Source organism: Schistocerca nitens, chromosome 2, assembly GCF_023898315.1.
Source record: "Schistocerca nitens isolate TAMUIC-IGC-003100 chromosome 2, iqSchNite1.1, whole genome shotgun sequence".
NCBI classification, from domain to species: Eukaryota; Metazoa; Arthropoda; class Insecta; order Orthoptera; family Acrididae; genus Schistocerca; species Schistocerca nitens.
The window spans coordinates 1,068,665,340-1,068,691,329 of record NC_064615.1 but is presented as its reverse complement, the minus strand read 5'-3'; the positions used below and the strand labels follow the sequence as shown (position 1 = coordinate 1,068,691,329).

The 25,990-nt window shown below is 45.3% G+C and overlaps 2 protein-coding genes across 2 annotated transcripts in view; both read left to right on the top strand.

Moving 5' to 3' along the window:
- LOC126237454 (dehydrogenase/reductase SDR family member 11-like) overlaps window positions 1-25,990 on the top strand; it is a 421,354-nt gene that overhangs the window by 37,165 nt on the left and 358,199 nt on the right. The gene's annotated exons all lie outside the window — the stretch shown is intronic.
- LOC126237456 (dehydrogenase/reductase SDR family member 11-like) overlaps window positions 1-25,990 on the top strand; it is a 262,806-nt gene that overhangs the window by 229,572 nt on the left and 7,244 nt on the right. Inside the window, exon 5 of the mRNA XM_049947589.1 lies at window positions 16,396-16,560. Coding sequence (XP_049803546.1) covers window positions 16,396-16,560 — 165 coding nt within the window. The remainder of the gene's footprint in view (window positions 1-16,395; window positions 16,561-25,990) is intronic.

Sequence of the window (25,990 nt, the reverse complement as noted above, 5' to 3'; positions counted from 1 at the left end):
CAAAGTCCGTCAACTGCACATACGGTTCACGTCCACGCTGTCGCGGCATGCTACCAGTGTTAAAGACTGCGATGGAGCTCCGTATGCCACGGCAAACTGGCTGACACTGACGGCGGCGGTGCACAAATGCTGCGCAGCTAGCGCCATTCGACGGCCAACACCGCGGTTCCTGGTGTGTCCGCTGTGCCGTGCGTGTGATCATTGCTTGTACAGCCCTCTCGCAGTGTCCGGAGCAAGTATGGTGGGTCTGACACACCGGTGTCAATGTGTTCTTTTTTCCATTTCCAGGAGTGTAGTATAAATCGCGAAAAGAAAGAGAAGGTAAAATAGCGAAATGTGGTATATTGATAGTAATGTGATATAGATAATATTACAAATGATAATGATAATGTAATTTATACTAGATTCGGCACTCGTGGCAATTTCTTTGCACATTATTGGTGCATGTCTGGGAGGCAGAGCAGAGTTTTTAACTGCGTTGCGTCGGTTCACTATTGCGTTCAGGAGGAATATTGTCTGATTACGCAAAGATGGCTTGAGCCTGGCAGTTAACCCGGATTGCCTTCACGCAATCTGATTCTTCGATACAGAGACCTAAGGGACCAAACTGAACATAAAAAAGGGAAATGTATACACGAAAGTGGATTTTGGTAATGGTTATCAAATCTGAGTTTGAATACATTAGTAGCCTCCCGAAAAGAAGAGAGATACCGCTATAAAGAGCTGACCTGTAACACAGTTAGCATACGTCAAAAGAACACTGAGGTTACTTAAAGAAAAGAACAGAAAGAAAAAGATTTCGTTATGAGTCATCAGTATATTCTAAAACAATCCATACCGCTGAACATGAGTAAATATCTAAGGAACACAGAACTTTCATTTGTTGTTTTCCTTCACACATTGCGTGGTACAACAAAAATGGTTCAAATGGCTATGAGCACTATGGGACTTAACAGCTATGGTCATCAGTCCCCTAGAACTTAGAACTACTTAAACCGAACTAACCTAAGGACATCACACAACACCCACTAATCACGAGGCAGAGAAAATCCCCGACCCCGCCGGGAACCGAACCCGGGAACCCGGGCGCGGGAAGCGAGAACGCTACCGCACGACCACGTGGTACAACAATGTCCTGTTTTGTCTGTCCAATATTTTCTTGGAATTAGTTGTCCTTGCTTGCGCGTGAGTATTTAATTGCGTCACACTGTTTTTTGAAGCGTTTGTTCGAAGATTTACATTTTTTAGTACACAGAATATAGTATAACTTGTAGCTATGCTACACTGCACTTCTTGACATGTCGGCAACAAAACAGTAAAAGGTAATCAAGTCTCTAGAACTATACGTACGAAAAGATAGCTTTTTAACATTCGTATGTTTCGCATCTTATTACGATCGGGCACTGCGGCAATGATTTAAATATCTGCGCCCAGCGGGTCATAGTGTTTATTTGAAGCAGTTAATTCTGGTTCAAAAGGTTCAAATGGCTCTGAGCACTATGGGACTCAACTTCTGAGGTCATTAGTCCCCTAGAACTTAGAACTACTTAAACCTAACTAACCTAAGGACATCACACACATCCATGCCCGAGGCAGGAGTCGAACCCGCGACCGTAGCGGCCCCGCGGTTCCAGACTGCAGCGCCTATAACCGCACGGCCACTTCGGCCGGCAGTTAATTCTGGACGCGCGTCTTTGTGTAGACGCGCATTACAAAAATATAACATTTTACCAGCTACAACTCGATGGCTGTTCTTCTCTTTTATGACAAAGAGTTTATATACTGAGCATCCGAAACGTAATAATATTACAAAGAGTCGAAGAAGATGAAAGGGAAGCAGTACTTGACAAGGGGATGAAACATATTCAGGCCTATCCTCAATGTTATTGTCTGTAGAGTGCGTGCAATATGCCGTGGCCGCTAGATGCGCAGTCGGCTGGGGAAGCATGGCAAGGGTGTCAGTGGTGGGGAGTCGCTCAGAACGCTGTAGGGGAAGTGCCATTCTAAACTGAAGCCTAGGCTCACATTACTTTGTAAATAGTGAGGCCCCTCCACGCCCACGCTTAAATGGTGATCACACAAAAAGATCTACCATCACCTCTGCTTTCGTTAGTATCTAAAAAGAATTTCGCCGAAAATGCCGCGATTTATTTTCACCTGGCTTGTTCACCACTTGTAACTTTCAGAGAAGCGTCATGAGTGGCGAATTTCGAGTACAACCTACACACTTCTCTGGTTGCCATCTTTGCTTCTTTTGCCAAAACACAGCGGAGTTCACACTGTCTTATCTCACTAACACACTGTGGAGACACAATTACGAGAGGATCCTGAAACATTTATTAAGTTTATTATCGGATGAAATGACGAAAAGTAAAGTCAATATTTTAGGAAAAAGCGCATCCTCATTACAAAAACTTTCTATATCTTAAAACTAGTTCCAAATCCCATAGCACTTCTTATTTCGCACAACTATCGATGCCCGTTAAAAATTACATTCTTTTACCCAAAAAGTCTGTAGTTATTGGAATAACACGGTAGATACGGTAAAATACTCTCCTCTTTGCAAGCTATCATTTGCCAAAATCTCATTTCGATCTCTGAAACCGGTTATGAAATATGAGGAATATTGTGGGTGAAACTTCCTGGCAGATTAAAACTGTGCGCCGGACCGAGACTCGAACTCAGGACCTTTGCCTTTCGCGGGAAAGTGCTCTACCATCTGAGCTACCCAAGCACGACTCACGACTTGTCCTCACAGCTTTAATTCCGCCAGTACCTCGTCTCCTACCTTCCAAACTTCACAGAAGCTCTTCTGCATACCTTGCAGAACTAGCACTCCTGGACGAAAGGATATTGCGGAGACATGGCTTAGCCACAGCCTGCAGCGGAGTGTGCGCTCATATGAAACTCCCTGGCAGATTAAAACTGTGTGCCGGACCGAGACTCGAATTCGGAACGTTTGCCTTTCGCGGGCAAGTGCTCTACCATCTGAGCTACCCAAGGACGACTCACGCCCCATCCTCACAGCAAAGGTCCCGAGTTCGAGTCTCGGTCCGGCACACAGTGTTACTCTGCCAGGAAGTTTCATATCAGCACACACTCCGCTACAGAGTGAAAATCTCATTCTGGAAATATTGTGGATATTTCACTCTGCCTTTTTCGCTGGCGCGGCGCGATAGCAAATGAGTGTGCAACATCAGATCAATTTTTCTCGAGAATGGTGACAGATAGATACTTTTACCCAACCTGAAGAAAACTGCAATATGTTAGGTAAATTTCATACGCAACAGCATATTATCTAATATACATTAAACACAAAATCATAGCCACCTCTATTTCTCACTGCACACTTTTCCGAATTTCGCACAGCGCCTTAGCTTCTCGTAAATATCACAATAACTATTGCTTTTAACGAAATGCTGGGAACATCATCATGAAACTGACATATAAGGCTATGAGTAAAGCAAAAATAAAATGTTTTACCTAATAGTTTCCGTAAAATCGTTTGAGGTTTGAGAAAAATTGTAGGGCGCGCGCCTCAACTCTGTTATCGCTGATCGGCCGAAAGGTGGAAAACGCTTATCGGCCTCGCATTGCGAACAAAAAAGCTGAACTCGCCCAGCGGTTTGGTCGAAAACTGGTCACTACTCATAAGCCACAGAATCCTGCGCAAATTATGCACTGAGCAAGCAGCAGATGAAACTAAGGAGAGATTTGGAATGGGAATTACGGTTTAGGGAAAGTAAATAAAAATTTTGAGACTTGCTAGTGGTATTGTAATCGCTCAGACACTACAAAGGACTTGAACGAGCAGTTGAATGGAATGTCCTGAACCGATAAAAATCGTCAACAGTGTTAACACCGGGTGGTTATAATTAAACTTTCTCTATTTAACACGTTATAACACGGAAACTAATTACCGTATGAGTACCAAACTTGGTAGCATTAATGTCCAGAGTATGGGGTGCATGATTTCCATGCGTCACAGCGCCTCCGTCCAGTTTCAACTATGGCCTCCAGGTGCCGTGATCAGTCGTCGTAGTTCATAGTCTCACAAACCTGACCAGTCGCAGTGTACTTGTTAATGCGTCAACATAAGCTTGGACAAAAGGAGCGGGGAATTACTGGTGGAGCTCAGTTATAAAAAATAAAAAATAAAAAAACGGTAATGCTGCAGCTGCACCTAGAGAATATCGCCGGCTGAAAAGATTACTGAAGGGTCCTCTTTCCTCACCTGCTGTGCAGGGCATGATGAAAAAATTCGAGTCAACTAGAGAATTGGCGTCGCTCCGGGAACAGGACGACGACCGGTGGTCGATGAAATCGCTGTTGCCACGGCAGACAACGCTGCGTGGAATTCCCGATCGTCAGGCAGTGTGAGTACAGCGTCGCGACAGTTGAACATCCGGTAGTTGACTGTGTGGAACGTACTTGGAACCATTCTCAAATGGTATCCGTACAAGATCCGTATCGTACAGCAGCTTGCACCACAGGACGCACGACGACGTGTTGACTTTGTTCTCTATTTTTTCGCAAGGACTGAAGTTCAGAGGGCTGGCCATGGACCATCCTATGGACGGACGAAGTTCATTTTTCTCTGGCTGGTGAGGCGAACACACAGAACTGCCGAGTCACCTCCAGTCACTGTGCATGAAGTTCCTCTGTACAGGGCTATTACAAATGATTGAAGCGATTTCATAAATTCACTGTAGCTCAATTCATTGACATATGGTCACGACACACTACAGATACGTAGAAAAACTCATAAAGTTATGTTCTGCTGAAGCCGCACTTCAGGTTTCTGCCGCCAGAGCGCTCGAGAGCGCAGTGAGACAAAATGGCGACAGGAGCCGAGAAAGCGTATGTCGTGCTTGAAATGCACTCACCAGTCAGTCATAACAGTGCAACGACACTTCAGGACGAAGTTCAACAAAGATCCACCAACTGCTAACTCCATTCGGCGATGGTATGCGCAGTTTACAGCTTCTGGATGCCTCTGTAAGGGGAAATCAACGGGTCGGCCTGCAGTGAGCGAAGGAACGGTTGAACGCGTGCGTGCAAGTTTCACGCGTAGCCCGCGGAAGTCGACGAATAAAGCAAGCACGGAGCTAAACGTACCACAGCCGACGGTTTGGAAAATCTTACGGAAAAGGCTAAAGCTGAAGCCTTACCGTTTACATTTGCTACAAGCCCTGACACCCGATGACAAAGTCAAACGCTTTGAATTTTCGGCGCGGTTGCAACAGCTCATGGAAGAGGATGCGTTCAGTGCGAAACTTGTTTTCAGTGATGAAGCAACATTTTTTCTTAATGGTGAAGTGAACAGACACAATGTGCGAATCTGGGCGGTAGAGAATCCTCACGCATTCGTGCAGCAAATTCGCAATTCACCAAAAGTTAACGTGTTTTGTGCAATCTCACGATTTAAAGTTTACGGCCCCTTTTTTCTTCTGCAGAAAAAACGTTACAGGACACGTGTATCTGGACATGCTGGAAAATTGGCTCATGCCACAACTGGAGACCGACAGCGCCGACTTCATCTTTCAACAGGATGGTGCTCCACCGCACTTCCATCATGATGTTCGGCATTTCTTAAACAGGAGAGTGGAAAACCGATGGATCGGTCGTGGTGAAATCATGATCAGCAATTCATGTCATGGCCTCCACGCTCTCCCGACTTAACCCCATGCGATTTCTTTCTGTGGGGTTATGTGAAAGATTCAGTGTTTAAACCTCCTCTACCAAGAAACGTGCCAGAACTGCGAGCTGCCATCAACGATGCTTTCGAACTCATTGATGGGGACATGCTGCGCCGAGTGTGGGAGGAACTTGATTGTCGGCTGTATGTCTGCCGAATCACTAAAGGGGCACATATCGAACATTTGTGAATGCCTAAAAAACTTTTTGAGTTTATGTATGTGTGTGCAAAGCATTGTGAAAATATCTCAAATAATAAAGTTATTGTAGAGCTGTGAAATCGCTTCAATCATTTGTAATAACCCTGCATATTGAACGAGTCACTGTATGCTATTGCTTTACAACTATGTTCATCATTCACCCATTCCTGTTTTGAACAGGTTGGCGCTCGAGGATCAAAGGCATGCTGTGTGACTCGCCAGCGTTACTGCGATATGCTTCACCAGCATTTCATACCCGCCCTATAGGAGAGAGACGCATTGAAGTCAACAGTTTTCATGCAAGACTTGAAGTTCATCTGCTTCTCCGAAGCACTTTTGGAAACAATTGAATTATCAACCATCGTTTCCAAATGCTTGGCCGGCATGATCACCTGATCTCACGCCATGGGATTTCTGGTTGTGGGGCTACCAGACGGGTAGGGTTTACCAGGGGGACATTCGCACATGTACGGATCTGAAGCGCAGCGTATCAAGCGAGGTAGCTAGCACACCTACGGACATACATCGTTCTGCTGTGCAGAATGCAATCCTGCGCTTTCAGACTCTTCTGAACACTGAGGGACGCCTTATTGAGCCCCTTTTGTAATAATAGTGGTACCAGTATGTAATGGTATGATGTACCGTAGCAGCACATTAAAAGTGTTTCAGACGAATCGATTCTGCATTATTTCTCTCTCCCATGCCCTTGACATTAATCTTACCAACTTTGGTACTCGAACGATAATTAGTTCCCGTGTTATAACGTGTTAAAAAGGGAAAATTTAATTATAACTACCCGGTAGAATGTAGCGGAATTAAATCTGGCAGTGATAAGGGAATTAGATTCGAAAGATAAATTTTGATATTTGGCAGAAAAATAACTGACGATGAAAGAAGTAGAGCTGATACAAAAAGCATGGCAATGGCGAGAAAAGTATATCTAAAAGGAGAAATTGGGTTAAATCTAATATAAAGTTCAGTATAAGGAAATGTTTTATTGAAGTATTCGTACGGTCTATACCTTGTTCTGAAGTGAAATGTAGACAATAAGCAGTTCAGACAAGGAGAGAATAGAACCCTTTGAAATGTGTTGTTACAGAAGCATGCTGAAGATTAGACGGATGGATCGAATAACTATCGAGGATGTAGTGCAGCAAACTGCAGTACAGAGAAATTTATGGCACAACGTGACTAAAAGAAGGGATCAGCTTATAGGACAAATCCCGAGGCATCAAGGAATCGTTAATTTGGTAGTGGAAAGAAACAAAAAGCAGGTTCAAATGGACTTGGGTTTCAGGATTTGTCTAGAGATGGTTCAAAAGGCTCTAAGCACTATGGGACTTAACATCTGAGTTCATCAGTCCCCTAGAACTTAGAACTACTTAAACCTAACTAACCTAAGGACATCACACACATCAATACCTGAGACAGGATTCGAATCTGCGACCGTAGCGGTCACGCGGTTCCAGACTGAAGCGTCCAGAATCTCTCGGCCACACCGGCCAGCTATGTAGAGATGATGAGGCTTCCACAGAATAGACTGGTGTAGAAAATTGCATCACACCAGTCTTTGCACTGAACACCACCAGAACAACAAGAACATACTTCCACAAGACGAGCTCTGGACGACATATCCTGTATAAACTTTGCCCTGCAGAATGAAATCATTACTAGTCGAGTAAACATGCGTACATCAAATAAGCGTCAAGGGTGCTTTGTCTACAGACTTACACTTGCACATATGGGAAACTAGTAGGTCTGTGCATGAAATCTATAATTTGTCAACTTGCAGAGAAGACATGATTCGTCTCAAGGCATTAATTGCAGCAATTTTCGACAAATCATAACAGATTACACTTCAATTAAAGTGCGTCCCAGGCTGCTTTGCAATCAAAACTCAAGAAGGGGAGACATTAGGGTACAATGTACTGTGTACGATATGATCGTTAGTGATATTACAAGTTCAGATTGGGAATGAATGAAGAAAGATATTCTCATCAAAGGTGCAATTCATGCATTTGCTTACGCGATTATAGAGAAACCCGAGAAACCCAAATCTGCGTGGCCGCTCAGAAATTTGCACTGCCACGCACCGAATGCCACCTCGCTTGCCGACTCACCCGTGATGAGAATGGCCCTCTCTTCACCTGCGGTCCTCACAGGTTTCCCCCGAATCTGTTTCTGACGCTTTCCACATAACCTCGCATACCTGTCATCTCTGTGCTCAGTACTCGTTGATAATTTCATTCCAACTCCTCCAATGGGTGAACAGTCTCGCTTCGTTTCTGCGGTTATAAATTGTTGCCACCACCCATGATGTAGATATATCTGATCACTTTTTCGATTCTAGAAACGACTTGTCTCCTGTCTGTCAATGGCTCAACATTGCAGATTTCTCAGCAAAGTATGGATGTGCGTACGCCATCCGACCAGCTGGTTATTACATGAGTCTTTTCTCACATTCTGGACACAGAGCGCCTTACTTCATTCATACACACGATTGCCGTTTTTGTGGTCTTCATTCCGAAGAGCGGTTTGATGCAGCTCTCCACGTTGCTCTACCCCGTACAATGCTTTACACCCGTGCATCTGTAAACTAGATCAATTTGAAACTACTATATTCATCCTTTGGTCTCCCTCTATCTTCTGTATCCCCCCCCCCGTCCCACCCCCGCCCGCACACTTCTCTCCAGTACCAACCTGATGATTATATCATGCCTCAACACGTATCCTTCCTTCAGGAAAGTCGTGCCATAAATTTATTTTTTACACAGTTTGGTTAAGTTTCTTCTAATTAGTTATTCTGATCTAAACATCAAATCAATTGCGTTCCTCTGTAGCACCCCATGTCAAATACTTCTATTCACTTCCTGTCACAACTGTTCATCATCCACGTTTGACTTACATTCAAGGCTTCATTATAGACAAATACCCTCACAAAAGGCTTCCTAAAACTTAAGTTCACATCAGATCTTGGCAAACATCTCTCTTTCAGAAATTCTTTTCGTGTTATACCTTGTCTACATTTTATATCCTTTATACTTCGGCCATTATCAGCTATTGCTGCCCAATTAATTGAACTCATGTAGTCTTTCAATCTCATTCTTTCAGCATCGTCTGACTGAATTCGGTTGCATTCCATTATCCTAGTTTTACTGTTGTTGATATTCATTAGATAACCTCTTTTCAAGGCTGTTCATTCTAATCAACTGCTCTTCCAAGTTCTTTAGTGAACTACAATGTCATTAGCAAACCCCAAGGTTTTATTTCGTCTCCCAGAACTTTAATTCCCTTTCCAAATGTGTTCTTGATTAACTTCACAGAACGCTCAGTCTACAGACTGAACTCCGTCTCACTTTCTTCTCAATCACTGTTTCCCTTTCATATATTTCAACTCCTAAAACTGCAATGTAGTTTCTGCACAAGTTGTAAAAAACCTTTTACTACCTTTATTTTATCGCTGTTATCTTCAAAATTTTAAGAAACGTATTCCAGTTAACATTGTCAAAATCTTCTTGTAAATCTAGAAATATTATAAAGGTAAGTTTGTCTTGTTTATCATCTAAAATGAATCGTATGGCACTACTGTCTCGCGCGTTTCTTCATTTCTGCGAAACCCAAAGCGATCTTCACAGAGGTCGGCATCTACTAGTTTTCCCACTTTTCTGTAAATAATTCATGTCAATGTTTTGCAACCGTAACGTGTTATATTGATAGTTTGTCAATATTCACACTTTCAGAGCCTGCCTTCCTTGAAACAGGAATTACTACGGTCTTCCTGAAGTCCGAAGGTATTTCAGCTGTCTCCTATATCTCGCACGCCTGGTGGAATAGTTCTGTCGTGGATGGATCTACCAAGAATCTCATTTGTCGTCTACTCCAGCGGTCTTATTTCGACTTAGGTGTTTGAATGCTCTGTTCAGTTCTTTTGACAATATCATGATCCCCACCTCATCTTATTCTATTTCTATTATACGTGGCTATTCAAAAACATGGAACAGATTTAAAACATTTATCCCTTCCGAACTACAAAAGACAGAAACATAATTCCAACGTTCCTGGAAAGAGAAAAGTTCAAATGTTTATGCATTCAATATGAGCACCATGTGCTACACGACAAATATTAAAACGGCCGCTCATTTTCTCCCACACACGAAGTAGCTCGTCTCTCGTTATCGAATTCACAATGCGATGTCGCAGACTTTCAAGAGTGTCAGGCGTAGGGGGGATATAAACACCGTCTTTTGCGTAACACCACACATAAAAGCCTCAAGGTGTGAGGTCTGGAGACATGGGAGGCCACTCTTCCAATCCAACGTCCTGGAATGGTGTCATTCAGGTAACGTCGGAGGTGCTTAGAGAAACGAGACGGGGACCATCTTGCATGAAGCTTAAGTCATCTGAATCATCTTCGAGTTGATGAGGAATCCAGTTTTGAAGCATGTCTAGTTTGGTTAATCCTGTCACAGTTTTCTCCACCAAGAAGCAAGCAACAGCGCCACTGCGGCGGTTATTCTTACGTCTACCAGAACTGTTCAAATATTAAACTGTTGTCTGTTCAGGAACACAGGAATCACGTTGCTACCTTTTGTAATTTGGGAGATAAAAAATTTCTGAACTGAGTTCCTTCTTTTTGAATAGCCCTCTACTGCCCTCAAGTTCACTTCGGTTCTATGGCCACTCTATACATTCCCTTCGCTTTTCAAATTTCCTTTCTTTGCTTAGTATGTCTTGCCATATGCCCTCTTGATATTCATACAGCTGCTTCTCGCTTTTGTAATGTTCCTGTAGGTGACACCTACCTTTTCGCTAGTAACACAAGCTTCTATATCATTACATTTCTCGTGTGGCTATTTCTGCATTGTCGTTGCTTCAATTTGTAGATGTCTGTATTCCCTTTTGCCTGTCTCATATGCTGATTTTTTCAGTTTGTCCTTTGCATTCATTACCTCGTGCCTTGTCCAATAATTTGCATTGCGCTTCGTGTTTTTGCCGATTTAATCTTCTGCTGCCTGCAGTATTTTATCACTGTCTACTGTTATGTTTCTTACCTCTCTCAAACTCTCAACAGCCTCAGGTTCTTCAATTTATGCAAGTCCATTCTCCTTAATTTCCTACCTGTCTGCATTTTTTTACTTCTGCTAATAACTTAAGGTCAGAATCCACATCTGCCCCTGGAAGTGTTCCGCACTTTAAAATATTTCGGTATCTGTGCCTTGCCATTATGCAATATATTTAAAACCTCTCTGTGTCTCCAAGTCCCTCCCACGTACACAATTTCCTCTTACGACTTTTAAATAAAGTATTAGCGATGATTAAATTATGCTCTGTGCATAATCCTATAAGGCAGCTGCCTCTTTGATTTCTATTCTCCGCGTTCGCCTACTAGTTTTCCATTTCCATTTCCTACTGCAGATTTCCAGTGCATCGTCATAATTAAATTTTTGTCTGCTTTAACTATCTGAATAATTTCTTTCATCTCATCATACATTCTATCAATCTCTTCATCATCTGCGGAGCTAGTTGGCATATAAACTTGTACTACTCTGGCGGGAGTGGCTTAGTGTCTAAGCTAGGATAATGCGTTGACTATCTGTTCTTAATAGCTTACCCGCATTCCTATTTTCTTATTCATTATTAGACCTACTCCTGCATTACCCTCATTTGATTTTGTCATTGTAACTTTTGTGGACTGACAAGACAGCCAATCCACTAGGACGGGAGGCCGAAGGGCACGCGTTTAAGCCCACGCAGGCTGGCGTGAGGTCTGTAACAGGTAAAGGAAGTTATAGTAGCAAAGAACGTACGTAGCTTCTGGAATACTTAACTTTAATCCATAATTGGTGAACATCGGTCTGACGGTACATGCATCACAAGATAAATAGCAAATGATAATGGCGCCTTGCTAGGTCGTAGCAAATGACGTAGCTGAAGGCTATGCTAACTATCGTCTCGGCAAATGAGAGCGTAATTTGTCAGTGAACCATCGCTAGCAAAGTCGGCTGTACAACTGGGCGAGTGCTAGGAAGTCTCTCTAGACCTGCCGTGTGGCGGCGCTCGGTCTGCAATCACTGATAGTGGCGACACACGGGTCCGACGTATACTACCGGACCGCGGCCGATTTAAAGGCTACCACCTAGCAAGTGTGGTGTCTGGCGGTGACACCACAGTAACCCCTTACTCACCTGACCAGAAGTCCTTTCCTTCCTACCACTGTAGTTCACTAATTCCCACTATATCTAACCTCAACCTATCCATTTCTCCTTTTTAAATTCTCCAACCTACTTACTCAATTAATGAATCCAACATTCCAAGCTGCAACCTGTGGGATCCTACTTTTATTTCTCCTGGTGACGACACCCTTGCACCAGAGATCGCAGTGGGGGACTATTTTTACCTCCTGAATGCTATCACTATTTAACCACACGAGTTTTATCCTCTCTTTCAATATAACGGCTGTAGTTTCACTTTGCTTTCAGCAGTACGCAGTACCAGTATTGCAAGGCCATGTTGGCTGATGTTCCAACGCCCCTCCAACTAAACTACTGGAACGTTTGCCGCCATTTTTTAGGAAAAATAGACTTGTCTGGTCCCTCGATAGAAACCCCTCCCCTGTGGTTGCACCTATCTGTATCGTCGCAGTACGTAACCCACTCGACCTCGGCAAAATCCACGGTTCATGCAGAGATGACATAGTCTCTACCAATGACACAAAGATTGTAGAGTCACCGGTTTGCATATGATGACTTGTGTAGGGCTGACATAGTACTAGCATAATTCACATCATTGTTAACTGCTTTACTTTTTAGCCAATTAATATTTTTTGATTTCTTTACCTAACTGAAAATCGACGAGCATATACGAGGAGCGTTTAATAAGTAATACAACACTTAATTTTTGGCCAATTTCGGTTGACGAAATTCAGGATTTCTTCTGGGGCATCGCGAAATATTCCCGCTTCAGCCTTTCCAGTTTCATGAACTCCCGATTGGTGGGGGCGCCACACGAAGCCTTCAAAATGGCGTCTGCAAAGGAAGTGTCTTCAGCCAGAGAGGTGTCATTGAGTTTCTTTTTGCGGAAAAGCAAAGTATCGCAGACATTCATAGGCGCTTGCAGAATGTCTGAGGCAACCTGGCAGTGAACAAAAGCGCGGTGAGTCGTTGGGCGAGGCGTCTGTCATCATTGCAAGGTCGTGCAGGTCTGTTCGATCTCCCGCGTGTCAGCCGTTCACATACGGCTGTGACTCCGGCAGTGTCAGAACGTGTGGACACTCTCATTCGAGGTAATGGAGGAATCACAATTAGACAGCTCGCTTCTCAACCGGACGCCACTGTTGGTAGTGCTGAGACACTCGTCCACTAGTTGGGCTACTCAAAGGTGTGTCCCGCTGGGTTCCTAGGAAAATTTAAGAATCAACTTCAGCGTGTTCGGCTTCACAAAAAATGCAAACAAACTTGTCCTTCTCCATGACAACACATGGCCTCAGACAAGTCCCAGTACCTGAAAGGAGCTCACAAAAATTTATTGCACTGTTCTTCCTCATCCACCCTTTACCCCGTTCTCGCACGATCCTACTTACATCTGTTTGGCCCGAAGAGGGACGCACTCCGTGGAAAACAGTACGTGGATGATGGGGAATTACGGATGCAACAGTAAAAATTGGTTAAAATGGCTCTGAGAACTATGGGACTTAACATCTGAGGTCATTAGTACCCTAGAACTTAGAACTACGTAAACTCAACTAACCTAAGGACATCACACACATCGATTCCCGGGGCAGCATTCGAACCTGCGACCGTAGCAGCCGCGCGGTTCCAGACTGAAGCGCCTAGAACCGCTCGGCCACGCCGGCCGGCAGATGCAACAATACTTTGGCTCCTAGGTCGACATGTAGAGCGGTACCATTCGGGTCAGGTGTCGTAAAGCCTTCACCATTGAACGGAGATTATGTTGAAAAACGCGAGTTTGTAGCGAAAAGAGTGGAGGATAATATGATATATTGGAATCCTGAATCAAACCAAGCTGCTTTCGAGAAAAAATATGTTGCCTTACTTAAGGGGAGGTTTACTATCTTTGGCCCGGAAAAAGCATGTTCTTTGAGAATTTTTTTCTCAGAATGTGTTACAGATATCACTCTAAAATTTGGTCAAAATGTTTATTGATATTGCCTCTACAAGTTGGAATTTTTTCGACCGGATATGTCGAAGAGCAAAGGTAGAAGTGCCGTCGGAACGAAACAAAATTTCGATGTTGGCCTCCACGCGCGGTATGTCACAGGTCAGCCTGCTCGTCTGAAATCAAAATTGAGTTGACGTTAGCGAAGTATATAAGTTCTATAGGAGTTGTACCACGCTTAAGTTATTTGGACCATGAGAAACAAATTGGCGGCCATTTGAAAAAAGTTAGGATTTTTTTCATCCATTTTTCGACCAAGTAAAAATATTTATAGTTGATGGATTGAAATAAAAATGGTACAACTCCTAGACAATTTAGCTAGCTTCCTCGGAAACAAAGAATCATGTCAATCGGTTCAGTAGATTTCAAGTTAGCGCACCGCGCGATAAAAAGAAAGTCATTTCGAGAAAAACGTGTTAGAAGTTTTGACTACATATAAATGCAATATTATGCAACTTACGTTCAATCTGCTATTCCGGGTCCATAAACAAGTCCTTCCTCTTCGTCACAGAGGGCGTTTTGCTCGATCTGGGCCATCCTGCGCTGCTCCAGAGCCGCTCGTATGGCCGGTGACAATAGGTTTTCTGCCGCTTGAATCCGGTGGTCGTCCGAATGCTTGGCGAACTGCGTAGAATAGAGTCCCAGGGTGACGTCCATCGTTGTCATGGTCTTCAGAATTACTGAATACCCTTCGTTGAAGCTGCTTACTGTCAGGAAAGTCGCAATCTCCACAGTTTTCGCACCAGAATTCAAATGCTTGGGGGCTAACTTCCAAACACACGCCTTCAAACTTTCATTTGAGTTTTGTGTGTTTCCTCCCAAGCACCGGTACAATAACTCGTCCTCCGAAACAAAAAAACTGGTTCGTGAAAAGCCCGATTTCAGGCAGGTGCATTTTTTTTGTTCAAAAGCGAATAACAAACATTTCCGTTCCGTATTCGGAAAAACCGTTTCAGGGGTGGATTCTAAACACTTTTATGGAGCCAAAAATGCAAGTTAAAAAATCCATTTATCTAACCAAAAGATAGTAAACCTACCCTTAATGAACGTTCCTCGTAATTCAGTTTGTGTTCATTAATGTTGTGTAAAATCTATTTTAGTCGTGTAATACATTATGTGTGATGAGAAAATCCCTCGTAAATATCGAAGCAGAAACTGTAGCGGGAATGTTGCTGCACAAAGGGCGACTCTGAATGTGGATGCAGCCACGATCGCAGCAGTGACCGATGCAGTCCACTGCAGCCGTGGCTTTCGTAACACTGGACACAGTCCGAAAAAAGAAGAAGACAGACGAGTCTGTAGTTCTTGTGGTGTCGTAGTGAATTTAATTTTACATATGGCATAAATACACAATATCTTGGCCTACACCACCTTTTAGATGAACACTTGTAATGATCTCAGAGCCGGCCGCGGTGGCCGAGCTGTTCTAGGCGCGTCTGTCCGGAACCGCGAGACTGCTATGGTCGCAGGTTCGAATCCTGCCTCGGTCATGGATGTGTGTGATGTCCTTAGGTTAGTTAGGTTTAAGTAATTTAAGTTTTAGGGGACTGATGACCTCAGATGTTAAGTCCCATAGTGCTCAGAGCCATTCGAACCATTTTGAATGATCCCAGAATGAGATTTTGACTCTGCAGCGGAGTGTTCCCTGATATGAAACTTCCTGGCAGATTAAAACTGTGTGCCGGTCTGAGACTCGAACACGGGACCTTTGTCTTTTGCGGGCAAGTGCTCTATGAGAACGGATCGTGAGTCGTGTTTGGGTAGCTCAGTTGGTAGAGGACTTGCCCAAAAAAGGCAAAGGTCCCGAATTCGAGTCTCGGTCTGGCACACAGTTTTAATCTGCCAGGAAGTTTCATATCAGTGCACACTCCGCTGCAGAGTGAAAATCTCAGTCTGGAAACATCCCCCAAGCTGTGGGTAAGCCATGTCTCCGCAGTATCCTTTCTTCCAGGAGTGTTACTTCTGCAAGGTTCGCAGAACTTCTGTGGGGTTTGGAAGGAAGGAGACGAGGTACTGACGGAGTTAAAGCTGTGAGGACGGGTCGTGAGCCGTGCTTGGGTAGCTCAGTTGGACATTTGACCGCGAAATGCAGATGTCGGAAGTTCGAGTCTCGGTCCGACACACAGTTTTAATCTACCAGGAAGTTTCACTAGTAATGATAATCTATAATTCGAATGGTCAATGTGTTTGTATATAACGTCGTGTGTGTATGTTGTGTGTCCTTGTGTGTGTGTGAGAGAGAGAGAGAGAGGGAAAGACAGATACTTCAAAATTTGATTTCTGTGACTGTACTTTTGCTTTAGTGCAATGCGTCTTCTTGCAGGAAATTTCTCCAGGGCCAGTACGATCTCAGGGACTACCAAACATGGCAGCTGCTCCTCCAGAGTTACGTGAATTTTTCGCCAAACTGAACAATACACCTTTCCTGGAAACGGAAGACATAGCAGAAGCCGTTGTCTACATGCTGTCGCAGCACCCTCGCGTTCAGGTGAGTTACATGCAGTACCGAATCGGTAGAGCACAAATGTGTATTCATACGTTGTGGATTGGTAGCATTACTCTAAAAATAGTCCATTACACGTATCGTTTCCTACTAATCTTGGAAATAAGACGATTATATGGTGACTACCTGGTATTAAGTAACCTAATAGTTTAAAAGCAGGGACTTCTATGGTTTTGCATAGAAACTGTCATGTGTTTATGGTGCGGGGTAACGAAGCGTTATGCGTGAGTTGTTTGTAGCGGCTACAGGTAGCCCCCATCACGTACTTACCAGTAGACCTATCACTTAGCTTCGGCTTCTCCTAAGCAGCGGACTGAGTCGGCAGCAAATTCCAGAAACCAAACATATTAACACTCGGAAACTCTAAAGAGTAGCCACGAGGCACTGTGTGGACGTAATATTAACTGAAGGCAGCTGAGAGACAGGGTTCATCAAATAAGTGGACGCCACATACATCTACATCTACATAAATATTATCTGCGTTGCTACACATTCATGATAAAATTAACAACAAAAGTGTGGTGTTTGAATAAACAGATATTCACTCTGACAATATGTAGGTCAGACTAACAAAGTCATTTTCAGCCAGTTACTTGAAGAACAGCTGCCACAACAAGAGCAAAATTCTGTCACCTACATCTATATCTACATAAATATTATCTGCGTTCCTACACATTCATGATAAAATTAACAACAAAAGTATGATTTTTGAATAAATACATATTCACACTGAAAATATGTAGGTCACACTAACCAAGTCATTGTCAGCCAGTTACTTGAAGAGCAGCTCCCACAACAAGAACATAATACTGTTCGACAAGTCTTGTGTTTTGTTCGCCGTCGCCGTATTGGTCTCATACATTGGGTGCTTGTTGAGACGGGCAATTGGGATGGTAGTTGAGGCCTCTGATTTAACTGTTGTGACTCGTTTCTGTTGATCATCTTGTTTCTCTGTGTGACATGTATACTCTAGGCAACACAGTGTCTGGAGCTAGCTGCGAAAGACCGCACAGAGATGATACAGCTGATTCCGTGAAGCGAATTTCAAACTGCCCATTACATCCTGGTGAGTAAATGCACCTAGTACGGAATCACACAGTTGTTGCTGTCACAATGATAAAGACTGTTTGCTCATCACCCAGTTACATTATTGAATAGCGTTTGGTATTCTTGACGTTTCAAATATACGCCGCCTGATAAAAAGTATCAGAACTCCTATTAATAGACATTAATACGTAGTGTGCCCGTCCTTCTGCTTTATGAGGCCTGGAACTCTGCTAGGGACACATTCAGTGAGTTGTCTGAATGTGTGTGAAGTAAGGACAGCCCTGTCTTCCTCAAGAGCCGAAATTGGAGAAGCTACTGACGTAGGCCTCTGGGGTCTGATGCGAAGTCGATGTCCTGAGTCATCGCAAAGTTTTTCCACTGGGTTCAGACAGGGACTCTGCAACGGCCACTCCATTGGGGGAATATATTTGCCCACAAATCACTGCCACTTACAAATGCTATTTCATGACAGTGTGTTGTCGGGCTGATGCAGACAATCATAATCTCCGAACTGTTCATCTACTGTTGTCGGTACACAATGCTATAAACTGCATTGATATCCTTCCACATTTAGCGTTTTCTTAAACGCAATTAGGGGACAACACACTAACCAGGAAAAAAAACCCTACACTGTAACACTGGCTCGTCCATACGTCCACTACACGTGATAGCAGGTATATGATACGCCCACTAAACCTGCTGAGCAGAACAGGTAATAGGATTGTGGAAATGGCCAAGGGTTGATATCAGTTTCTGCTTCTAATTGTCATTTATTGTAATTTAATAAACTTTACAACCAAAACGGCTCATAGCCAAATCTTTACCGAATGCAGCTCTTTCACGGCTGAAGGCCTCCAACACGAAATCTTAACAAGATAAAAATCCAATTATGATAGCAATAAAATAATTCAAAAAATAGCATACGTAAAGTGCAATATTAATGGCTGAGGGCCACAACTAAATTCCAAAATTTTAGAATATACACTCCTGGAAATTGAAATAAGAACACCGTGAATTCATTGTCCCAGGAAGGGGAAACTTTATTGACACATTCCTGGGGTCAGATACATCACATGATCACACTGACAGAACCACAGGCACATAGACACAGACAACAGAGCATGCACAATGTCGGCACTAGTACAGTGTATATCCACCTTTCGCAGCAATGCAGGTTGCTATTCTCCCATGGAGACGATCGTAGAGATGCTGGATGTAGTCCTGTGGAACGGCTTGCCATGCCATTTCCACCTGGCGCCTCAGTTGGACCAGCGTTCGTGCTGGACGTGCAGACCGCGTGAGACGACGCTTCATCCAGTCCCAAACATGCTCAATGGGGGACAGATCCGGAGATCTTGCTGGCCAGGGTAGTTGACTTACACCTTCTAGAGCACGTTGGGTGGCACGGGATACATGCGGACGTGCATTGTCCTGTTGGAACAGCAAGTTCCCTTGCCGGTCTAGGAATGGTAGAACGATGGGTTCGATGACGGTTTGGATGTACCGTGCACTATTCAGTGTCCCCTCGACGATCACCAGTGGTGTACGGCCAGTGTAGGAGATCGCTCCCCACACCATGATGCCGGGTGTTGGCCCTGTGTGCCTCGGTCGTATGCAGTCCTGATTGTGGCGCTCACCTGCACGGCGCCAAACACGCATACGATCATCATTGGCACCAAGGCAGAAGCGACTCTCATCGCTGAAGACGACACGTCTCCATTCGTCCCTCCATTCACGCCTGTCGCGACACCACTGGAGGCGGGCTGCACGATGTTGGGGCGTGAGCGGAAGACGGCCTAACGGTGTGCGGGACCGTAGCCCAGCTTCATGGAGACGGTTGCGAATGGTCCTCGCCGATACCCCAGGAGCAACAGTGTCCCTAATTTGCTGGGAAGTGGCGGTGCGGTCCCCTACGGCACTGCGTAGGATCCTACGGTCTTGGCGTGCATCCGTGCGTCGCTGCGGTCCGGTCCCAGGTCGACGGGCACGTGCACCTTCCGCCGACCACTGGCGACAACATCGATGTACTGTGGAGACCTCACGCCCCACGTGTTGAGCAATTCGGCGGTACGTCCACCCGGCCTCCCGCATGCCCACTATACGCCCTCGCTCAAAGTCCGTCAACTGCACATACGGTTCACGTCCACGCTGTCGCAGCATGCTACCAGTGTTAAAGACTGCAATGGAGCTCCGTATGCCACGGCAAACTGGCTGACACTGACGGCGGCGGTGCACAAATGCTGCGCAGCTAGCGCCATTCGACGGCCAACACCGCGGTTCCTGGTGTGTCCGCTATGCCGTGCGTGTGATCATTGCTGGTACAGCCCTCTCGCAGTGTCCGGAGCAAGTATGGTGGGTCTGACACACCGGTGTCAATGTGTTCTTTTTTCCATTTCCAGGAGTGTATTACCATAGACCTTTAAAGGCAGAAGGCCAACAAGAAATCTTGAAAAATACAAGATTCAATTTAGATAGCAATAAAATAATTTAAAACCCAAAAAGTAACATATGCAAGGTGCAACACAAATGGCTGAGGGTAACAATTAAATTTCAAAACTTCAGAATATATTACCACAGACTCTTAAAGGCAGAAGGCCAGCATGTTTAACAACAAGAAATCTTAAAATCAAATTAAGATAGCAATAAAATAATTCATAGAAGCAACATATGCAAGGTGCATTACTAATGGCTGAGGACTGCAATTAAACTTCAAAGTTTTTAAAATACCATAATCTTTAAAGGCAGAAGGCCGCAGTTTTTAATCTTGAAAGATAAATTTAAAAATTAATTTTGTAAAATTTTAAGAAAACAAAACAAACAACCATAACCCTAAAACTTAAAATAGCTGACAACAGATAATTAAACACCGGTGGCACTCAGAAAGCCTCCAGGAAGGTCGGTCTGCCCTCGTTCACTTAGGTGAGACAGGTGGTGAGCCCAGCTATACTTCATCCGTCGGAACCCAACCAGGGGACAGCCGTGGACAGACCGACACGACTTGCTTCCCGTCAATCAATACATGAGAACTCAAACCGGCAGTGTTACAAATGTGATAACCCACAATGGAGTACGTATTAGCTGTCAAAATTAAACACCATGTTGGGCAGCGACAACAGGTGAGGAAAGGACACTGCCTGAAATTACGTTAGTGGCCAGGGCACGTAACCGGAACACTAACGGCCACAAGACAGAAAATTCCACTGGTGCACTCAAATTGTAGTCGACCAAAATAGTCAGTTGCACCGCATGGCGGCTAAATCGCAGCAGTACGAGGTGCATTCAAGTTCTAAGGCCCCCGATTTTTTTTCTCCGGACTGGAAAGAGATAGAAACATGCGCATTGTTTTAAAATGAGGCCGCGTTCATTGTCAATACGTCCCAGAGATGGCAGCACCGTACGGCAGATGGAATTTTACCGCCAGCGGCGAGAATGAAACCTGTTTTAAATACTTAAAATGGCGACGTTTCCTTACTTGAACAGCGTGCAATCATTCGTTTTCTGAATTTGCGTGGTGTGAAACCAACTGAAATTCATCGACAGTTGAAGGAGACATGTGGTGATGGAGTTATGGATGTGTCGAAAGTACGTTCGTGGGTGCGACAGTTTAATGAAGGCAGAACATCGTCTGACAACAAACCAAAACAACCTCGGGCTCGCACAAGCGGTCTGACGACATGATCGAGAAAGTGGAGAGAATTGTTTTGGGGGATCGCCGAATGACTGTTGAACAGATCGCCTCCAGAGTTGGCATTTCTGTGGGTTCTGTGCACACAATCCTGCATGACGACCTGAAAATGCGAAAAGTGTCATCCAGGTGCGTGCCACGAATGCTGACGGACGACCACACGGCTGCCCATTTGGCATGTTGCCAAGCAATGTTGACGCGCAACGACAGCATGAATGGGACTTTCTTTTCGTCGGTTGTGACAATGGATGAGACGTAGATGCCATTTTTCAATCCAGAAACAAAGCGCCAATCATCTCAATGGAAGCACACAGATTCACCGCCACCAAAAAAATTTCGGGTAACCGCCAGTGCTGAAAAAATGATGATGTCCATGTTCTGGGACAGCGAGGGCGTAATCCTTACCCATTGCGTTCCAAAGGGCACTACGGTAACCGGTGCATCCTACGAAAATGTTTTGAGGAACAAATTCCTTCCTGCACTGCAACAAAAACGTCCAGGAAGGGCTGCACGTGTGCTGTTTCACCAAGACGACGCACCCGCACATCGAGCTAACGTTACCCAACAGTTTCTTCGTGATAACAACTTTGAAGTGATTCCTCGTGCTCCCTACTCACCTGACCTGGCTCCTAGTGACTTTTGACTTTTTCCAACAATGAAAGACGCTCTCCGTGGCCGCACATTCACCAGCCGTGCTGCTATTGCCTCAGCGATTTTCCAGTGGTCAAAACAGACTCCTAAAGAAGCCTTCACCGCTGCCATGGAATCATGGCGTCAGCGTTGTGAAAAATGTGTACGTCTGCAGGGCGATTACGTCGAGAAGTAACGCCAGTTTCATCGATTTCGGGTGAGTAGTTAATTAGAAAAAAATCGGAGGCCTTAGAACTTGAATGCACCTCGTAGAACCACTCGGTGTTCCTCACCGGAAATCCTCCCCAATAGCAAACCACCGAAGCGAACCATCACCCCAAGAATGGACGTGGCTTGGGTAGTTGAAACCACTACTCGTCTTTGACGTCCTGGGTCGGTGAACCACGGAGCTCGTAGCGATCGGACAGCTCCACACATTCTGCTACACTGCGCAGGGGCTGCCAGCGGCCCCAGCCGACTGCACCGCGCGGAGATAACTTCCCTCGTCCGGAACAGCCGACCGGCTGACTCCAGACCCACTTGCCGGAAACTACACTCCTGGAAATGGAAAAAAGAACACATTGACACCGGTGTGTCAGACCCACCATACTTGCTCCGGACACTGCGAGAGGGCTGTACAAGCAATGATCACACGCACGGCACAGCGGACACACCAGGAACCGCGTTGTTGGCCGTCGAACGGCGCTAGCTGCGCAGCATTTGTGCACCGCCGCCGTCAGTGTCAGCCAGTTTGCCGTGGCATACGGAGCTCCATCGCAGTCTTTAACACTGGTAGCATGCCGCGACAGCGTGGACGTGAACCGTATGTGCAGTTGACGGACTTTGAGCGAGGGCGTATAGTGGGCATGCGGGAGGCCGGGTGGACGTACCGCCGAATTGCTCAACACGTGGGGCGTGAGGTCTCCACGGTACATCGATGTTGACGCCAGTGGTCGGCGGAAGGTGCACGTGCCCGTCGACCTGGGACCGGACCGCAGCGACGCACGGATGCACGCCAAGACCGTAGGATTCTACGCAGTGCCGTAGGGGACCGCACCGCCACTTCCCAGCAAATTAGGGACACTGTTGCTCCTGGCGTATCGGCGAGGACCATTCGCAACCGTCTCCATGAAGCTGGGCTACGGTCCCGCACACCGTTAGGCCGTCTTCCGCTCACGCCCCAACATCGTGCAGCCCGCCTCCAGTGGTGTCGCGACAGGCGTGAATGGAGGGACGAATGGAGACGTGTCGTCTTCAGCGATGAGAGTCGCTTCTGCCTTGGTGCCAATGATGGTCGTATGCGTGTTTGGCGCCGTGCAGGTGAGCGCCACAATCAGGACTGCATACGACCGAGGCACACAGGGCCAACACCCGGCATCATGGTGTGGGGAGCGATCTCCTACACTGGCCGTACACCACTGGTGATCGTCGAGGGGACACTGAATAGTGCACGGTACATCCAAACCGTCATCGAACCCATCGTTCTACTATTCCTAGACCGGCAAGGGAACTTGCTGTTCCAACAGGACAATGCACGTCCGCATGTATCCCGTGCCACCCAACGTGCTCTAGAAGGTGTAAGTCAACTACCCTGGCCAGCAAGATCTCCGGATCTGTCCCCCATTGAGCATGTTTGGGACTGGATGAAGCGTCGTCTCACGCGGTCTGCACGTCCAGCACGAACGCTGGTCCAACTGAGGCGCCAGGTGGAAATGGCATGGCAAGCCGTTCCACAGGACTACATCCAGCATCTCTACGATCGTCTCCATGGGAGAATAGCAGCCTGCATTGCTGCGAAAGGTGGATATACACTGTACTAGTGCCGACATTGTGCATGCTCTGTTGCCTGTGTCTATGTGCCTGTGGTTCTGTCAGTGTGATCATGTGATGTATCTGACCCCAGGAATGTGTCAATAAAGTTTCCCCTTCCTGGGACAATGAATTCACGGTGTTCTTATTTCAATTTCCAGGAGTGTATATGCGCCAAGCCAAAGATGGTACACGGGCGCAAATATCGATACACGTCACTGCTGCCACATGTAGAAGGAAGAAGAACCAAACCAAGGAAGAAACCAAACACAGATAGACAGTGAAGTAGGGAGAGAGCACGGCTCAGTGAAGTTCAGCATACATTCGTTAAACCAAAACCCTTCCATTGGATTGCCATACTGTATATCGTGATTCATCACAACAAATCACTCGTTTGCAGTTATGCATTGTCCAGTGTGGTCACTGTTATAGCTTCTCACGCGTCGGCTAGTGTTGACTATTGAACTGACTGGTTTATTAGAATCTGCTCGACCATTTTATTCTTCTTTTTCCTCCCTACGCACAGTCATTGTAGTAAGTACTCACGAGTCATTCCTTCCGCTGACATAGTGCAATTTTATACAACCATCCTCCGCAATGGTCGACGGTCCCTGACCGTCAGATCAGGTCCGCCACATCTTGATGTACTTGTGGTTTCCACCACCATTGGACCAGAGCGGCATTAGAAGGGTTGAAATGTTTCTGATGAATTTCTTACTCAGATGATATCCAGTGATTAGCCAAGGTTCGAAGCCTCAGAGCTCTCGTAAACAACCCATTGTCCTGTTACTGCTTCTCCACTGACAACACAGTACTCCCACCCTCCCTTTATACATTCCATATTGGTGTCCGGATACTTTGATCAGATAGTGTAAGCTTTACAGAATAGAAATTAGATAGTATTTAGTGGCTAAGCAACTACTCGACTAGCTGATCTGACGGCCACCGTCGGAGTCAGCACCGACACAAACAAGGAATGAGAGATATCCACCTTTTTGACTTGCAGCTCCTTGTATTGGCCGTGTTTGCAGTTAAAATTTTTTGAATTTGAGGTCCGCCAGTTATGCAAAACACCAAATGATGTTGATGAGAAAGTTCGTTTCTTTTTTTTTTTTTTTTCCTGGGAGTTAACCTATCTTCTAGAGTGTAATTTAGTTTTTCGCGATGTTTTCGCGCCTATTTTCGTGTTTACTTACGTTTTCGTGTGGCAAGCACTTCCATTCTCCGCATCATGCTGAGATGTTGTGATGCATACGTAACTATTTCCACAAATAACGTAGTAAAACGCTTTTCACTACACCAGAACACAGTGTGATTGTGGTTTGTTGTGTGTCCCAGCCCCGTCAGTGTTCATTTGTTCACCAGAGTTCGGCGCCAAATTTGAATTTTATATGCATTTTATCTTTGTGTTTGTGTGTGTGTGTGTGTGTGTGTGTGTGTGTGTGTGCGCGCGCGTGTGTGTGTGTGTGTATGTGCGCAGACACACACGAAAAATAAATACACTAAAATCTGCAAAGATGCAACATTTACACACAAATAGGAACACCATATGATAGACAACACACACATCTAAGAAGCACACAGAAAACACACACATACAGATGCGCACATACACACACACACACAAAGATAAAATGCAAATAAAATTGAAATTTGGCGCCAAACTCTCTGGTGAACAAATGAACACTGACTGGGCTGGGACACATAACAAACCACAATCACACTGTGTTCTGGTCTAATGAAAAGCGTTTTACTACGTTATTTGTGGAAATAGCTACGTATGCATCACAACATCACAGCATGATGCGGGGAATGGAAGTGCTCGCCACACGAAAACGTAAGTAAACACGAAAATATCGCTGTTCTAGGCGCGCAGTCCGGAACCGCGCGACTGCTACGGTCGCAGGTTCGAATCCTGCCTCGGGCATGGATGTGTGTGATGTCCTTAGGTTGGTTAGGTTTAAGTAGTTCTAAGTTCTAGGGCCCCCCCATGAACCAGAACACAGTGTGATTGTGGTTTGTTGTGTGTCCCAGCCCCGTCAGTGTTCATTTGTTCACCAGAGTTCGGCGCCAAATTTGAATTTTATATGCATATTATCTTTGTGTGTGTGTGTGTGTGTGTGTGTGTGTGTGTGCGCGCGCGCGCGCGCGTGTGTGTGTGTATGTACGGATCGGAGCGTGGAATGTCAGATCCCTTAATCGGGCAGGTAGGTTAGAAAATTTAAAAAGGGAAATGGATAGGTT